Consider the following 19,279-nt stretch of genomic DNA (forward strand, 5'->3'; position numbering starts at 1 on the left):
ATGGGCAAAATCACAGTTTATTCTGCTTTTACTTTTTTTTAGCACGAGCCTTTGGGAAACTTTAGGGTTTGTAATATAACTAGCATGATGAAGCTAGCGGGGATGGCTCTGCTGTGTCATTTTGCCAGCTGAATGGACAGCATGGTGCAGTACTGTTGCCAATTATATATATGTAAAATTTTACTAAGGAAGACTTACTGTCTACAATATGGGCTATATCACAGGTTATTCTGCTTTAATGTTTTCGCATGAGCCTTTGGAAAACTTTTCAGTTTGTACCTAGCTTGATGAATCTCTGAGGCATGTGGGTCAGACAGAGTGACTCTGACGTCACTCATTTTGCCAGCATGGCATAGTTGCCAATTATACATTGTATGAAAATTTGAATTCATAAGACTACAGTATGGGCTAAATCACAGATTATTCTGGTTTACTTTTTGGCATTAGCCTTTGGGATATATAGTTTTTGGACAGTTTGTAGCAAGTATCACAAATTTCAGGTATGTGACTCAGACAAGTGATCACGACTCTGCTGTGTGATTTTGCCAGTTGAATGGACGGGGTGACAGACTTGGGTTAATTTGATGGAAGAAATCAACACCACCATGTCATGGGAAAAACTAACCTACAGTATGTCACATTTTTTTCTGCTGTCCCGGGAAGCATTTTTTCTGGCGACTTCAGTTGCTCTTTTTAGATTCTGGAAAGCTGTTGTAGACAGAATTTTGGCAAAGAGGTTATCTATTTCAATATATTAACAAGAAGCCATAGGCGACAATTCTCCGTGAAGTATTATATATTGCAACAAAAAGAAGTAGCCATTGGCGACAATTCTCTGTGAAGTGTGATAAATCGAACAAAGAAAAATTGTTTAAACGCGCGTCGGCTCAGTCATCTTAAGACGCAACAACCAATCAGAGATGCGAGATGCCTACACGTGACGCGGGAAGGGCGCGCGATGCCCGAAATATTTTTGCGTCAATATTCAGCGCCGTGATTCAAGAGATTAATACCCGGAAACAATTTTTTTCTTGTTTTGAACGCATTAACATGCATTTACGCTAATCTAGTATGATTCAGGGTTACTTTTTTTTAACCTGCCATGGCCAGATTATCTAAAGATGTGTGTATTGTGTGTACAATCTATAGAAAGAGAAATGTACATCAGGTCCGATCATCCGATTTTCACGTTTCGGTTTTTTGGACTCGGTTCATGAACGCATTTTGGTTTGGCTCCTGGAATGTGCAAAAAAATGACTCCCGGGACTGTCTACAGGGAACACTCGCACATTCGCGGTGTATCAGGACAGCGCGACTGGTCGTCATTAGCGCAGTAACAGTTGCATAAACGGACGAAACCATTTCAAAGAAATGGGGATGTTTCGAAAATAAGCATTTACTCCAATATCAAAACAGCTACGGTAAAAATAAAAAGACGTGCATCATCCCGGACATAATGCAACACCACATGCGAAATTACACAGAAATGCGACGTACGGAAGAATGCGTTTTGGCTGCGAACATCTTCCAAAAAACTTTGCATCTCTTAACCATGGGCAAAAACATCTGGAACCACTTATAAAAACCACCCCGTATCTGCATGAACTTTTTTGAACCCCACTGCTATTCCAAACAACGCGTTTTTCTGGACCATTCCAATTCGCCTCGTAATTGTAGGGGTGCGTCTGCGATATTACATTGACCGCGAAAGCAGCAACGGCAAAAATACACATTCGTGCATCAACACGGGCATGCCCGCAGACGGCGTATAAAATTGCGTGCCGATTACACAAAGAGAACCCAGTGTTTTGACTGCGAACATGAAAAATCAGCCGATTACAACACTCCGTCCGGAGGTCCTGACCTCCTTCACGGAGTAATTAACGTTTCTGGGTTCAAGGACTCATGAGTTTCTGAAGTTATAGTCTGTTACAGTTTGACCTGTTAGTGTCATTAGGTTGGTTTAATTTGATGGAAGAAAACAGCAACACCATGTCACGGGAAACTTATATAACGTCCCAATTCGTTCTTCTGGGAAGCATATACTTCTAGTGAGTTCAGTTACTCTTTAGATTATGGAAAGTTGCTGTATGCAGATTTCTGGTTTGCAGAATTCTCGAGAATTCTGGCTTTGAATTCTGAAGACTTCTGGGAAACAGGCTGTCTCTATGGAGACAGCTTATTAAAGCCCAATAATGTTCATTACCTTTTCTTAAATCCTACTTAGAGATGTACTGATTCATTTGGTCCATTCCTTACACTTAACTTTTCAGACTTAGACTCATGAGTGTCTAGAATTATAGTCTGTTACAGCTTGACCTCTAAGTGGCGTGGCAAGGTTGGGTTAAATTTGATGGAAAAAAAACAACAGCGCCATGACATCAGGGAAACAACTTGTGTCCCAATTCTATCTGCTTAACTTGTAGTAAGTTCCATTGCTCTTTAGCTCCTGGAAAGCTGCTGTATGCTGTATGCAGAATTATGGCTTAGAGATTCCCATTCTCATTCAATTTTGGCTTTGAATTCTAAAAACTTCTGGAGAACAGACTGTATCCATGGTGATAGCTAATTACCACCCAATGTTTTCACCCACCTGTTGTTAAATCCTACTTCGAGACACGCTAATGGTCCAGATAATTCCATATAATTAACTCTTCAAAACTGGCTGAGTGTCTAGAACTACAGTCTGTCACAGCTTGACCCATTGTCATGTTTTTACTTGACTACGTAGGCTATAATGGGCATGTTAACACATTTTGCGCTAAGTGCTTGGTAAATCATTAATCCAAAGCAATGGGAAATGTCTACCAAACAAAAGACTTTATCTCTGTCTTGTCTTACCCGTAAACAAGTCTATTTGACATTCAGATCAGACAACGTCAGAAAAGGGTTACTATGCAATGATTTCGTCTTCTAAGTGTGACTTTCTAAACGTTTGGTGTCATAGATATGTCTATAGAACAAATGGAAGTTTGTAAAACAGCTTATAAACAGTGAAGCTGAGAATGGGAACCAACAGAAGAATGCTTTCTTTTAAGTCACAGATTTAGAAGCCAGTCACGTACATGTGTACAGTAAGGGTGATCACACAACCAACAACATTGGCGACAAGATTTAGGAGAAAAGTTTGTAAGCCATGGGCAGTGACGGTGCAGTTGGCTGGAAACAGATCACTGTGGTGTTCTGTGTGCTGGTGGCTATACTGTTTGTGGGAGCAGGCATCTTCAAGGCGCTCGAGGAAACCTTCTACGATCCGGCCGTGGAGAGAGTACAAGATGTGGAGGAAACTCTGGCCGAGTTTGTGACAAATCACAGTGATGTGACACACGACCAAGTGGTGGAACTACTGAGGAAGATTGACATAGCGAGGCACGGATACAGTGACATTGAGGATGGTAAGAGAGTTACATGATATTCTAGTCTCCAAGGCAGCCACCAGCGGATATTATGTGCAGTTTTTCTGATAGTTGAACTGCTTGGACAGAATGAGACCTTGACAGCTGTCTATATATATATGTCTTCATCGCAATACATGCAAAACTTCAATAAGAGGACTCATGCAGACCTTGGAAAAGCTCAAATAAGTGTGTTACATTTCAAAGTTACATGTGCAGATTACAAGATAGAAAGCAAGACTTAGTGCACCAGTGTAGATCTGCATATATAGAGCCCCCCTCAAAGAATATATCTTGACCTTGTTGACAAATACAGTGCATGACCTTGACAAATACAATGTATGGTATCTGACCAGAATATTAACAATGGCTTAAATAAGTAGCATTTGGAAACAATTATAGTACAGCACTAATATATAATTATTCCTCTTTCTATCAAACTAAATATACCAGTACCTACAGTGTATTTGTTCAGAACACAATAACTATTAAATTAATGGAATTGTCGATATTATGTACCTATCTTTCATTTTCAGTTTTACCCAAGAATACATCCAAGACCCACTCCCTGGACTACATGGAGTCTTGGTACTTCTGCATGACGATCGTCACCACCATCGGTTATGGACATATGGGGCCTTTGACTGATGCTGGCAAGGTATTTTTTTACTTTATATTCGCAGTAGCAAAAGTTTGCAGTCTGAGAAATATGGACATGTTTGTGGAACTATATGTTAGTGATGGCAGTAGGTGCAGTAGAAATAAAGTCAGTGAAAAATTTGTTTGCAGTATAAATAAATTTGTGGTACAAAAGTGACCGTGAAAATGAAAGTACAGCAAATAGAAAGAAAGTACAGACTTACTTGCACATAAAATACAACCTGCTACCTTTGGGCAAATACTATTTTTTTATATTAAATTTTACAATATCTTCATAAGTCAATCCCTCAACCAACAAATACCACAAAGAATTGTCAGGTTCAGATATCCTTAGGTTAATATCAAATTGAATGTTTTTTGCTTCACCACTGTCCCCTATTCATTGATGGTTGCCATATTTTACAGGTTTTCTGCTGCATCTATGCCCTAGTAGGCATTCCGGTGTGGATCATCCTTCTAACTCTTGTTGGGGCACAGTTGAGTGATTCAACCAGGTACACTTTAAATGATGTAAACTTTATATTACATTATGTCTGACCCTTATACCTCTGTGTCCATAATATCACCATAGTCCATAATATCGCCACCTTGAGAAAAAGTGTGCTTAAAGATATTTTTACTGCAACATACCCTAGGTACATGTATGTACATCTGAGGTGTGCAGGAGTGCATACCAAAAGTATGTTGCAGTAAAATATCTTAAAGCACACTATTTCTCAAGGTGGCGATATTATGGACCCTGGTGATATTATGGACACGGATGTTACCTCTTCCCTCATGACCTCAATGAAAAGTGGCCTGCAGGTCAAAGTAGAAACAGTTTTCGGTTGTCTAGTAATAGAACACTTTTGTTTTGAATTTTAAGGGCAGTGCAAACAGTATTAGTTAAACTGAATTCTTCAACTTAAGGTAACCTCAAAATACAAATCAGATTACTAGCAAATACTGACTATGATTGAAGTCTAGTTCTCGCTCCATAAGAGTCTTGTTGCTGAAAGTTGTTTTTCCTTGAACAACCTCCAATCATCATGATAACAATGCAGTGTCCCATTCCACTCTGTGCAGAGCATAGGGGTGATGCCCATCTCCATTTCTGTAGCCCTTGGGCCACACAGTTATGCAAGCACTACATCAGGGGGCTAGCCCGGTAGTACCGTTGTATGTTTGACCTTCCCGTACTCTTTCTCATAGATGCTGAGTGCTAAGCAGAGAAAGTTTACTAAGCAGACAATGTACCATTATTTAAATCTTTAGTAAGACCCGGCTGGGTATAAATGAAATCTTTAATGAAACTTTGTAATTTTCCTTGCACAGATGGATGGAGAAACGTGTGAGTGAGCTCTTAGCCAGAGTAACGCGGATTCCGAAGAAATTTCGAGCGCCTGGACTCATCACAGCCATAGCCTTCATGATAACAGCATTTTTCTTCATTCCTGCACTCATATTCCATAAAGGTAATACATGTAATTCATTATCTCTGAGTCTCTCATACTTAGACTATATTATTTGGTTAATCCATGATAATTTTTTAGAGAGAAGACACAGACTGACAATGAACTGAAACAAGAAGTAACATTGACTCTGAGACAAGATTCTAAAAAGGGTGGGCACCCTTACTTTGTTTAAGTGCCAAGATCCAACACTCAGCTTCACATGTCCTCATATGTACCAAGGACTAGCAGGCTGTGGAACTCCTTACCAGCCTCGGTTTTCCCTGACAGTCCTAACATGACTAAGTTCAAGACTGCAGTAAACAGATTCTTGTTGAATTCCTCCTAGAGATTTTCTACTTTTTGACAATAATGTACCATGTAATTATGTATTATGTATAATGTATTTGATAAGGGTATGTATGTGTGATCAAGCGAGGGGAATTGATGTGACATATTGAACCGAAGATCATCGTTATACGATGTTAAGATCAGGTTCACTCTGCACTGATTAGAAAAAAAAATGTGTTATCTTATACTGTACTAAACCCTTGTCTCACTAATTTCCACACTGCTAAATGAAAGTCTGCTGGACCTTAACACAAAGAAGACTTCTTGCTTGATCACATTAATTGATATTGTGAATATTGTTAAGCTCATTTTACGCACTTATTTAGTTGCCTATATGTTAACTGTGAAATACTCACTTGTTTAGTTGTCTATTTGTTTCTCTGTTTTTAAACACTAGCATACAATTCAGCGCTACTTTTTTAGTTGCGCTGCCACATGCTAGAGATTGTACTCATCGATCAATCAATAAACAATTATTATGACTGTCACAATTATTATTAACAGAAAGCTGCGAAACAGTTACCAAATACAAACTTCTAAAATTGACTGCTTGATCATTCTATACTCTGTCTTCTAGTTGAGTCCTGGACCTACCTGGACGCCATCTACTTCTGTGTTATCACCCTGACCACAGTGGGGTTTGGGGACTTTGTTCCAGCACTACCAACAGAAAAGATGAATACAGCTTCTAATGTTGCCTACAAGGTAATTGACATAGTTCACGTTAATATAATAATTGTCTTTTTTTGGAGAGCGTGTAAACATTTGTTGAGAAAAGCTTGGCACTGAGTTTGCCAATGCACAGAGGTTGTATCTGCCTCCCCCATATTTCAGTGTTTTAGATGAAGGCTGTTTATGCAGCATTGTTTGATCCATGAATAGTTTCATCAGGTTTGTACGTGTAAGTCAGTGAATAAAGAGACTCTCTTTACACAACCAAGAGGTCCGTTCAGCAAGCATTGACAGAGGAAGTCAGCAGAGTAAACCTCTTGGTTATGTTAAAAGAGTCTCTTTAATCTATGATGCGCTTGATTCTATGCAGAGGTTGGACTAATGTTTCTCCCCACTCCCCCAGATTTCAGTGTTCCTGTGGATCACAGTGGGGCTGGCCTTCCTTGCCGGCTCCCTTGAGAGAATCGGAACAGCTCTGAAGCTTCTGGGAGAGAAGATGACAGACATGGATCTAGATCCTCTCGAGATCACCAACCGACCTACAGACAACGTTGACGGTCAAACCAACGAGGCACTCGACATCCAAAGCAACCATGACTTAAACGGGGCAGACCACAGAAATGGCTCGAACAATGTCGCAAATGGCAGGACGCAGACGAGGAAAGAAAAAGAGATCAAACCACAGGAACTGGCAGACTGGGGTAAAAATGGACATTACAGACAGGGAGACACTGCTCTGTGATATCATAGATGGCATAATCCATTTTTTATTACGTAGTTTAAAACTAAAACCCTCGGAAGAAAGGGAACAACAGACACTAAACCAGATAGTGAGTAAGTGAGTGAGTGAGTGAGTGAGTGAGTGAGTGAGTGAGTGAGTGAGTGAGGAGTGAAAGAGAGTGTGAGAGTGATTGAGTGAGTGAGAGAGAGAGAGTGAGTAAGTGAGTGAGTGAGTGAGTGAGTGAGTTTAAAATTGCAGAGCTGCTTGTCCTTGCCTTTGTTATCTTTCTATTCATTAAGACTTTGGAAAAGAATATTAAAGAAATCAATTTGTGCAATCATGATGTTAACTTTCACTAGAAGAAATCATGACATCAGAAATTGTTTGAGTTTGAAGAATTGGAGCCTCAAACCTGAGTGAAATCCTTTCAAAACCATGTCAACTTGTTGCAAATTTCAATTTGCTTGTTATGCTAGTTGCGCCTTGGCCATACTCCAGAGTCAACATTTGATGCAGCTGTGAACACTGTAAAAAAATGTGTAGTACTTTAAATGTATCATATCATCATGTTGTAACGTTAGATGGTGTGCAAAATATAGAGTTTATGACTTTTATGACCTGGATATTCTGCCTCTTGAGAGGAAACTTGAAGCAAGGGGCACAACCCGCCGTACATGCATCTGCCTGCTGTCTACATGCAAAAACAAATTTTTGGGATTTGCAAGTGGTGAGCTCCGCCTCCGTACAGAATCCAACAAATTTGGGAGCACGCAGACACGTCGCAGCACGTTAAGTGCATGGAAAACTTTCTCTGCATTCGGGCTGCGGATTCACCCCCCGTACAAGCCAGTACAGGCATCGCCCGTGCCCTGTACGTACCGGTACGTACCATACGCAAGTAGCACGGGTAAGTACAGCCTGCATACAGTAAAGTGGCAATCGCTCAGAAATCGTGCGTTGTAAGCATGTACGACTCACCACTTGCGCAATGAACGATGCACGCAACCGCTCACGGCCAGGCGTGGTGTGCAGACCACATACTTACACCTTGCGCAACCGTGTGAGTGACATGCGTTGACGTACCGCTCATGCCAGTCCTTCCCCGCATTTTCAGATAAACGTAGCAGACGTGGCCTAAAAAAAAGCGTACGGACAAAAAACATGTACGGCGGGTTGTGACCCTTGCTTAAGGTCTTATTCGTGAGTTTTTGTTAACTATAGCCGTCTATGGCAAAATACGTAACTTTACATAGGCCAAAACCCAATAATTTGAATGACAGCCATCTAGTCTATCCAATCAATTTTGAGCACAATGGCCCTACATTACGTCAAAAAATTCCCAACCAGATCTAACCCAACAATCTCTTTTTATTTATTTATAAACTGCACTTGGCCACTCTCTGCCAGAGGTCCTCCAGCGCTGCTACCTCCTGACCGCATTACCCATCACAACAGCGTGTAAACATCCGACCTGTCGCGCGGATGTCAACACTTACCCACTAATTTTAGCACATACAAACAACCTCTCATATCACAAGCGGTTTACGCCAACTGACTTAGCTAAAATGCAATTTCTGGCGGATATAAACACACATCCATACACGCATTTAATTTTTAGTACGATCTACTTTAGAGTACCCACGCGGAAGAATACCAGAATGAGACCTTAACAGATATAAAATCATGTACAATGTACAGTTTAGTATAGTTTATTTATTTTAATGCCTCAGGCTTTATAGTGCTTTGTAGTCTGTATATTATTATTATTTGCATCATACAGTACAATCATGTATTTAGTAAATGACAGACTTAAATATAATATATAATATAATACTGGGTTCGTGAATCTTCTATGATCTTAAATATATTTTAGAGATGCTGAAGAAGAGTGTGATTGTTGTCAGTCAAAATGTCCGGAAGACATTTGTACCAAATGTCAATTTGTAAATAGCGTTATCTATTGATGGGAAAAGTATGCAATTCAGCCACTTTACCTGGCTGCGATGTACTTTTTTAAGGATCATGGTGATCAAATAAACCAGTCATTCATTCAAGAAATCTCCATAATTCATCCAGAAGTATTAAGTTTGAATATGTCTCTGAAATGTCTGACTTGGAAGTTAACTTGTAGAACTTTGTATTCAATATTATTGATAGTAGTACTAAATAACTGATAACTGATCATTTCCCTGAGATGAAATTTGATACTTAACAATTGACATAGAAATAATTTATTGTCCTTTGCAAAAGATAACATTATTATATAGGTCATTCCCAGAGGGTTTGTGAATTTTCTATGATCTTGAATGTATTTTAGAGATGCTGAAGTCACTTGAAATGTCCGTAATCTATCCAGTAGTAGAGTTTGATTTGTCTTTGAATATCTTAAATATCTGACTTTGGCATTACTTGTAGAACTTTATATCCAATCCTTCACTTAAATCAATCATTTACCAGAGATAAAATTTGATAGTAACAATTGACATAGAAATGATTTATTGTCCTTTGCAAAAGATAACATTATTATATAGGTCATTCCCAGAGGGTGTGGTATCAGGAGAGTTCAACAGCAGACTACAGCCATAGATCAAAGTCGCCCGCCCGCCCGCACCACCCATAAACTAAACAAAGCCACGGGAAACTGGAGTCTGTTATTGAAGCCTACATAGATTAGTCCTTAAATATTCATGGCCACTTATAACGTCACAATACTACAGCGCAACACCGGCGTCGGAAAGTCCGAATCATTTATAGAGTCTAAGTCTGGAGGGAAAAGGTAACTAAAAAAAAAGAGGTCCCATTCCACTCTTTGCAGAGCATAGGGGTGGCGCCCATCTCCATTTCTGTAGGCCTTGGGCCTCACAGTTGTGCAAGCACTACAACAGGGGGCTAGCCGCTGGTAGTGTTGTGTTGACCTTCCCATACTCTTTCTTATAGATGCTGAGTGCCTAGCAGAGAAAGCTTGTATGTACCATTTTTAAAGTCTTTGGTATGACCCAGCCACTCATAGTAACTGGTGCAAAATTTATTAGAGGTATGGATATGGAGATGCACACTGAGCATTGGAGTTTCTTATGATATGATTAAACATGCCACTAGGATATTGGGAGGTAGGAAAACTTAACCTGTACAGATATTAGAGACCAGTCCTGTAAAAATATTAGACACCTTTGCAGATATTAGAAACCTGTACAGATATTTAACAAGCATGGATATGGAGATGCACACTGTGCATAGAACTGTTAATATGATATGATTAAACCTGCCACTTTGAGTTAGGATATTGGGAGGTGGCAATTAGAGATCGCCTGGCAACCAGCCACCCACGGGAATCACTTTTTTTATGGGAGCCTTTCAGAGGGTGAGACAAATGGATGGACCTTGACCCAACATTGTCTAGTTTCCGGGGAACACAGGTGTGAATAGAAAAGGTATGCCCCAGTGAGTTCTCAGTAGATTATGCTGAGGACAAGCCAGGGAGATGACACCATCCTTGTGGGCTTGTTGAATGCACTTGTGAAAGCTACATGTAAGTTCAACAGACTGAAGGTACATAGACTTATGTATACGGTATTATGTTTATGGCTACTCAGATAATTGTATAATCGCCAATCATAGTGTTGTTTTACAATTAATGTAATTCATTTTGTACGTTTTAAAGGCAGCAACATGAAAATAGCGTGCTACTTAGTAAACAACTTACTAATGTAGCTAAAATGGCATACTTACTATGAGGCTTGGTCTCTTAAATACTCATCTACAATGGAGGTCAGGTGTGAATGGAAAAGGTGTATCCAGTGAGTTCTCAGTCTATTGTGCTGAGGACAAGTCTCGGAGAGGACACCATCCTTGTGGGCTTGTTGAATGCACTTGTGGAAGTTCAACTGAAGGTAGGTGTACTATAAATGTATGGCATAATGTTTATGGATACTCAGATAATTGTGATTCCAAATCATTGTGTTGTACAGTTTTACATTTAATTCATCTTGTACGTTTTGAAGGCAGCAACATGAAAAGTAAGACTTAGTGCTACCTACATTTAGTAAACAACTTACTAATGAAGGCAAAAATGGCATATTTACTAGGAGGCTGGGTCTCTTAAATACTCATCTACTAGTAGGTCAAGTCTATACCAGGTCCTTCATATATATCTTAAGTGCGGTATTCAAGTACATGTACTGGCATGTTTTTTTAGAAAGCCCAGATATATATTATCAATATCAACAGAAACAAAAGCCTGCTTACACTTGAAAATGATACAAACAAGATCTTACCACTAACAAAATTTTATTGTGTATTCTATCTGGCATTGTCAAAGGCAAGCCAAACTAGTATGAGGCTTACTTAGTATCTCCTGGGATGTTGTTGGGTCACAATGGCTCATTATATACACAACTGCAGGACTGTACATGTACATGTAATGTCCATTAACCTTATACATGTAGGTGACCTATATCTGTCATCTCCAAGACTGAGTATATTAAGAGATTTGTGGACACGATATTGAAAGTTTGCACACTTCAGGTACATCTGTGGATTATCATATGATTATGGATGGATGAACTTAATTGCACAACTGTACCTCCTGCTTGATTTGACTCACAAGAATGTTCAACTACTACTAACTACTACAGATTTTATCATAACTACCCTTGTGCACCTCAACAATTAGAGCACACCCGGTGATCCAGTTATTATCATCGATGTGTAAGTGATAAAAAGGCTGCTAAAAGATCTAGTACAGATACTAGTACATTCTTATGGTTCAAGTTGGAAGGTATTTATGTTGTTGTTCGTCTGTTGTAATTTTGTACAGTAACAGTAGCTGTTATATTTAACCTCTTGTAACTGGCATAATTCACAAAAACAAGACAGTGGATTTTGACAATGCCAGTTATCATCAGTGATTTGTAAATGTTGGGTTGCGGCTCAAAAGTCAGCTAAACCTGTTCGATCAGCAAACCAGGTGTTTCTGGTGGCATGACCCCAGGTGCTCAACATGTAATGTTGTTTTCCGTGTTGACAGCACCAACCTTGAGACTTTAATCTTACAACTTCACAAGAAAAGTGGGTGTGGTGAAGTGCCTGGAGGGTTCTGAAAGGTCATATATAACACCTCATGTACAATCTCCTGCATTCTTACAGACGCTGAGGTTGGGCAAAGACGGAGGGGAAAAGTTACTGCACTGTCGACAATTATTGCGATTGATCGATTGATTCTGAGAGGTCATATACATTATTGTACAATCTTCTACATTCTTACAGACTCTGAGGTTGGACAAAGACGTGCAAGACAGAGGGGAAAAAGCTCACCGCACCGTCAACAGCAGTTGGGACAAAATCCCGAGGACAGTTATCACTATTGAACGATTGAGGACTGGTCGTGTACAGTATTTGTACAATCTCCTGCATTCCTACAGAGGTGGGTCAAGAAGTGCAAGACAGAGAGGAAAAAGTGACACCGCCGTCCACAGCAGTTGGGTCAAAACTACTGAGGACAATTATTACGATTGAATCTGAGAGGTCATATACATTATTGTACAATCTCCTACATTCTTAAAGAGGTTGGGCGAAGACTTGCAAGAAGAGAAATTGTCGACAGCAGTTGTGCCAAAACTCCTGAGGACAATTACCACGATTGAACGATTGAACTACCAACACCATGGGCGAGGGACAAGCATCCTGGAGGCAGATATTGCCAGTTTTCATCATCTTCCTGATATTCCTGTTTGCCGGAGCCGGGATCTTTAAGGGATTGGAAGAATATTTCTACGATCCTGAAGACCCGCCACCAAGAAGACGAAAGGTGGACGAGATCATTCACGAATTTGTCAACAACGTCACGTTTAATGGAGCTCCGACCAGCGAGGAAGTACACAATTTGGTGAAGCAGGTTGAAATTGCGAAGCACGGAAGAGTCCTCGAGCAAGGTGAGAAAGTGGTTTCTTTGAAGATACGTTTTTGATAATCTACAGTGCTGTTGATCGATTACTAGATAATGTTCACAGATACCCCCTAGTATTATACCCTACTGCCTTCAATATATATAGAGAAACTTAATACAAAATACAAAACAGAGTTACTAGAAGTTAGACATTCTTAGGGACAGAAGTTAGTAGAATTTTCTTTCAAAAATGACAAGTTCTTGGAACATCACAATCATGGATCCTGCCCTTCTGTTTTGGAAATAGCAGCATTTCCTTAACAAAGATACCTCTGAAGATTACCTTAAAGCTTACAAAACATGCACTAGTCTAAGCCTTGCTTGGCCAAAATGCCTTATAATGATTATAATTTAAAAGGGTTGGAAGGACACAAGTGCACTTAAAACCCAATCAAAATGCACCCTATGGCCTTGGCACGGACAGTGACATCTTGTATGCAAGCTACTGAAAGCACACATAACAGCATATTGGTTCTGTGCCCCCTATTTTCACCTTAAGTTTATTATGACTCTGTAATTATGATTCTCTTTTTATCACTCTATAATTGTAAAATATGTTGTCATGGCTCTGTTGTTTAAAAGACTGGCATTTATGTGTAGATCTTTGAAAGTCTGAAATGATTTTTCATTTAGCTAACAGTTTTCATAATGTCACACATTTTGTATACACATGTACATTAATAATTCAAATACAGGAATTGTCTGTATGTGACTCATTTCTAATTTGTTTTGCAAAGAAAATCCTCAGGCTTAACTTCGGGTTAAATGCCTTGAGCAGTTGCGTTCCTTTCCCCCCTACAGATATTCTAACATCCTGTCTTTTGTATAAAAGCTCAAGTGTAATAATTCCACAAAAGTCTAGGAACAATGTTCTTGGAGAAAATCCCATATCTTAAGAGATTGTGGGCTTAAATCTTTAGCTTTCAATGCTGTAAACTATGGCCACGAAGGCATATATTATCCTACCATCTATGATCTGCTGTCGAGACCACTTTTTGTTGAACAATGGCAAAGACCACCTGTTCCCTGGGGGTCCCTGTGAAGACTTAGAAGTGCCGTGGGGTATATACACGTACACTATAATCATAGGTTTGGCTAAAAGCACTAGAATGAACGACAATGTACAGCACTTTTCAAACTATTGATTTTAACCAGTCACCAATCTTCAGAGTTAAGTTGAATGTTGTTGAGAAATGAATGAATGGCACTATTGATTGATTGAGTCAGATAATGTCTAAACTCGGGCATAATCTTCAATTATTATAGTTACCCAGTCCTGTCACAGATTTGGTTGATATTCAAGCAAGTAGGTGTATAAGACATGATTATGCCTTGATTAATAAATATTATCATTAATAATACAATATTCAAACAAAAGCGTGTGTGTGTGTGTCTGTCTGTGTCTGTGTAACTTAGTAGAATCCATAACAAAAAAATTTAAACTTTGTTCCAATACAACAGGAAAACTTCCCACCATAATTCTAAAATACAACTTAATATATGTTTAAGTTTAACCCAATGAAAATTGCAGACTACTAGTATGCAATGATCTTGTCCCATCTTAATAATCGGTGTGGTTAATTAGGAGTTACTAATCTAATTAAAGACAGTTACTGCACATGATTACAAAGCTGTCATCAGTTCTACTTCAAAGGATATATTGAGTTTGGTGAACTCTTTTGTTAAGACCACTGCACAATTTTCTGGAGGCTAGACATACTGTAATTCCTGATTTTTTCACACTTCACTGTTTTCACAGTCACTTCTGTACTGTGAACTTATCAATACCGGTAAAGATTTATTCCCCAACTTTCTTTTTCCTGCACCTGTCGCCACAATGAACATTATGGTTTCGTGAACATGTCCAATTTTATCAGACTGTGAAATGTTGCTCCCATGAACATAAAGTGAATTACTGTAATGACAGTTACGTCATGACTGATACAGGCAGTGCCTACGTGCAGAAACACAAGGGGACTGATGACCTTTCAGTAACAACATTAGGTTGACATTTAGCAATCCCTGGTTGAAAATAAAACAGAACAAAACAAAATTGAGTACATTTATCTAACAATCTGTAAAGCTATAAATTAAATTCATTATTAATCTGTCCTTGTGTTGTTCTCTATAATTCAATGTTGGTTTGATTAACTACATTGTTCAAAATTTAGGTACTTTGTGCTACTTTTTAATTTTTTATACTCGTTAACGAAAAAATCTATTGGACCTGGTATGAATTATCGTTTTCTAGTCTGAGAGCCATAGCAATACTTATGTGTCCTACAATTGAAATAGAGCTAAAACTTTGTTCCAACACAAGTTAGACATACATGTAAACTTAGCGCATTGACTAACTTTTTGTGTTGGATCAAATGTATAATGGGTAGAAGTTGTGAAAAAAAAAACAATTTGAATGTCTAACGTGTAATCACCAGACTACCAATTGTATAATATTCTTGTTATTTAGTTTGGTTATTTTTGTAAATATTAAAGATAATTTGTGTGTTCCCTAAAACTATGTAATTCAGCCTTTTGTACAATACATTGTATTGTTAGGCTGCAATGTTGTTTTAGTTCTATGCCAATTTGCAAATAAACCATTTAATATAATTTATATAAAAGCATTTTATTAATTGTATCTTGACATGACATATTTTTTGCAGTGTCGTATCACAATGATACATTGTACAACCTGGACTACATGGAGTCCTGGTATTTCTGCATGACGATTGTTACCACCATCGGATATGGACATATGGGGCCTTTGACAGATGCCGGAAAGGTATGTCTTCATTATATATACATGTGTAGAAAAGCCCAAGGCTTAGTGGGCTTAGTGATTGTGGGTTTGAATCCTTAGCTCATATCTTATCTATTCTGTCCACACCACATTACAAGGTACAAGTATGCCTCCCTATATGGTTGTCTCAAGTTACATTTAGCTAACAACACTTTCACTAACAGACATCAGTTGCCATTTTTTGCCAGGGGCAACTGTTTTGCTAAATTCAATTTGTTTTAAAGTTTTGATAAATCTATAAAGGAGGAACAACAAGCAATAAAGTCAAATAATAATTACTCTTGTCTGCCTTAGTAGCAAAACAAAATCCATGTCTGTATGTGAGGTATAAAATCTGCCATGTTCTTGTGCTGATTACTGCTATTATAATGGTAACTACAGTCATCTCTACTATTTTACAGATCTTCTGCTGCGTCTATGCATTTATTGGCATCCCCATCTGCTTGATCCTACTGGCACTTGTTGGTGGACAACTGGGCGATGCTAACAGGTAAATTGGTTTCATAATGTACATGTTGTACTTTGTAGATGAAAAGGAGGAAACATTAAGTCCCTAATATAAATGTACCTGTATGATGTGGCGGTTAAGATTCGGGTGGCAACACACTGTCAAGGTTGGCCTTATTAGGCCACACCAAGTAAATTTTATGGACGACGTCCTTTGGAGATCCTAAATCTAATGCGAGAGGGCGAAAAAAAAACAAGAAGGGCCCTAAAAAACAAGATGAATTAGAAATATTCTAAGAGACTAGAAATATACTAAGAGACGACAAATGTTAGGACACAAATTGAATGAGGTGACACAGTGTAACAAGCAAGAAGTCTTTTATTCATCATCAAAACAGCGATAAATCAAGCGGAATTTCTTGTGTTTTTTTCTAGGAACAGGCCAAAATCAATGCGCGCGCGGACGTCATCCATAAAATTTACTTGGTGTGGCCTTATAATATAGTGAAGGGACTGGCAAAATGCTGCAAGCAGTTGGAGACAACCATGTCATGTACATGACTAGTAGGATTTTCTTTTCACACAACTCTCACCTGCTTACATTCCGGTATCGATCAGACACCTTCCGCAAAACTTCTGACAGGGCTGTTTCTTGCCACTTACTCTATACACAGAAGTACATGTAGTACTGTTACAGGTTATGTAAAATGAAAAACCTTTCAAAATATTCAATGTTTTATCAACTAGATGATTCAAATAATTTTCGGAAGTACATGTACTATAAACAACCATAACATAAACTTTGTATATCTGCATAGATGGATGGACAAGCGTGTGAAGGAGGCACTGTCCAAGAAGATAAAGAACCCAGGGTTCATCAGCATCGTGGGGATTCTTGTGTCCCTTATCGTGATGCTGAGTGTTTTCTTCTTCATCCCTGCTCTCATCTTCACTTTAGGTATGTCTGAGACACTATTTGAATTAAACATTCTTCAACAATCACTGCAACAAGTACCAGAGTTATCAACCAAAGATTGAGGTGTTCAAAAACTCATTTTTTCCTAGAACTATGGCAGGGTGGAACTCGCTGTCACCAAGGACAGTAGGGGCATCATCCCTAGATAGCTTTAAACAATTGAAAATTTCAGGATCATGTAACTTTGTAAGTCTTAGCAAGGCAAATGAGTGATATTCCTAATATGGTAACTTCAATGATATTTGGACATACTGTATCAAGAAGAATTGCTTTCTGTTAAATACAAAATTAAACTCACTTTCTTTAAATTCTTCCTTTCCCAGTTGAAGAAGACTGGACCTACCTAGAGGCCCTGTATTACTGTTTCATCACCCTGAGCACTGTTGGGTTTGGAGACTTTGTCGCTGCTCTACCTTCAAAGACACAGACCTATCTTATCAACACTATCTACAAGGTAATATTGTGTACACCACTGTGTTACAGTCTATCAGAAACCCAATAAAAAGCTAGTTGCACTTATCAAGACTTATCTATGACCAATACAGATAGTATCTGTTTAAGTAGTATCAGCAGCAGTATATAAAAGTGACCAACTCTTAATTAAAAGCAACTTTACTTAGAAGTCAAAAGTTGCAAAAGCAAGATTTTTCATCCTGTTTCATCGTTTAGTTAGTTTCTTGCAACATTGATCAAGTCAAGTCAAGTCAAGTCAAAGCCTTTATTTTCCTTCGAATGCTTGTTCGGCTTGATCTGTCTGCTTCTTTCCATGATGTGAATGAATGAATGAATGAATGAATGAACATAAACAGAAGAATGCAGACAGAGTCCGTAGATAATGAACAAAGGTTTCACAAACTTTTTCTACTTTTTTTCATCCCCCCTAGTTTGTAGTGTTCCTGTGGATCATGGTTGGTCTGACCTTCCTGGCCGGTGCCCTTGACCTCATGGTCACCAAACTGAAGGAGCTAGGGTCAAGGGTCAAGGACATCCCAAGCATAGACATAGATGGGGTCAACATGGACATGCCGAACATGAAAGGCTTCAAGTCCAAGAAGGGCCAAGACATCAAGCCCAAGGAGGTGGCCGAGTGGGGGAAGACAGGAAGGTACAACGGAGGGTTTGACACTCCTCTATGATGCGGTTACAGATGTTAGAGAGAGGAGGCTCCATATACATGTACTGTAAAACTATGCAAGGATCGTTCTCATCATGAAAGTTCATCATGAGTGTGTTCAACAAATTGAACGTAGTTACAAGTTTTATGTTCCAACACAAAAGAGAAATGTTCTCACCTGGGTCTACTGAGGAAGACCAGAGCGACTGGTCTTCCTCAGTAGACCCAGTGTTGATATCACACTTCAGAGAAGCCTTTTGACAAGTCTCACTGGGTCAGTTGATGAAGTGACTGGTTGAAAGCTCTAGTTGAAAATATTTATACCTATTTTGTTTGAATAAAAGTTTTAGCTATAAACAAGGATTGTTCTTTATAATCCATATAACAAAGATGGAATAATTGGGGAATAAAAGGCAAATTTGAATGCATTTTAGAATTGAAACATTAACCAAATGAAAACTACAACACAGCACTAGGGATTATAAGAGGCTGCAATATGTAGCTATCAGTACTCTCAATATTACCATAATACAGTTTTAATTTCCTTTTAGCTTGTAAAAAGCTGACTTTAATTTGCTAATGCATTACATGAGTCACTACATGTTGATATTGCAGAACAATACACCTCAGCAACAGAAGTAGTTACCTATTGAATAAATAATGACTCAAGAAATAAAAATGGGTTCAGATATAATTAGACCTATGTTATCACGGATCGCTGCTTGATGTTGTATAGAGTCATCTTGTCTGCTGCAACAAGAATTTAAAC

At 38.7% G+C, this 19,279-nt stretch overlaps 2 protein-coding genes across 2 annotated transcripts in view; both read left to right on the forward strand.

The window, feature by feature from the left end:
• LOC109487186 (potassium channel subfamily K member 2-like) overlaps positions 1 to 18,603 on the forward strand; it is an 18,898-nt gene extending 295 nt beyond the window's left edge. Inside the window, exons 2-7 of the mRNA XM_019791168.1 lie at positions 12,495 to 13,159; positions 15,837 to 15,955; positions 16,375 to 16,463; positions 17,239 to 17,378; positions 17,720 to 17,850; positions 18,281 to 18,603. Of these exons, the coding sequence (XP_019646727.1) occupies positions 12,892 to 13,159; positions 15,837 to 15,955; positions 16,375 to 16,463; positions 17,239 to 17,378; positions 17,720 to 17,850; positions 18,281 to 18,532 (999 nt within the window). The 5' untranslated portion in view covers positions 12,495 to 12,891 and the 3' untranslated portion in view covers positions 18,533 to 18,603. The remainder of the gene's footprint in view (positions 1 to 12,494; positions 13,160 to 15,836; positions 15,956 to 16,374; positions 16,464 to 17,238; positions 17,379 to 17,719; positions 17,851 to 18,280) is intronic.
• LOC109487107 (potassium channel subfamily K member 2-like) lies at positions 2,934 to 7,250 on the forward strand. The gene is made up of 6 exons (XM_019791076.1): positions 2,934 to 3,395; positions 3,932 to 4,053; positions 4,461 to 4,549; positions 5,370 to 5,509; positions 6,414 to 6,541; positions 6,912 to 7,250. The coding sequence occupies exons 1-6, from the start codon at positions 3,137 to 3,139 to the stop codon at positions 7,248 to 7,250; spliced, it is 1,077 nt and encodes a 358-aa protein (XP_019646635.1). The 5' UTR covers positions 2,934 to 3,136.
• Positions 18,604 to 19,279: the final 676 nt, after the last annotated feature.

This window comes from Branchiostoma belcheri, unplaced genomic scaffold, assembly GCF_001625305.1.
Source record: "Branchiostoma belcheri isolate BF01 breed outbred unplaced genomic scaffold, Haploidv18h27 scaffold86, whole genome shotgun sequence".
Lineage (NCBI taxonomy): Eukaryota > Metazoa > Chordata > Leptocardii > Amphioxiformes > Branchiostomatidae > Branchiostoma > Branchiostoma belcheri.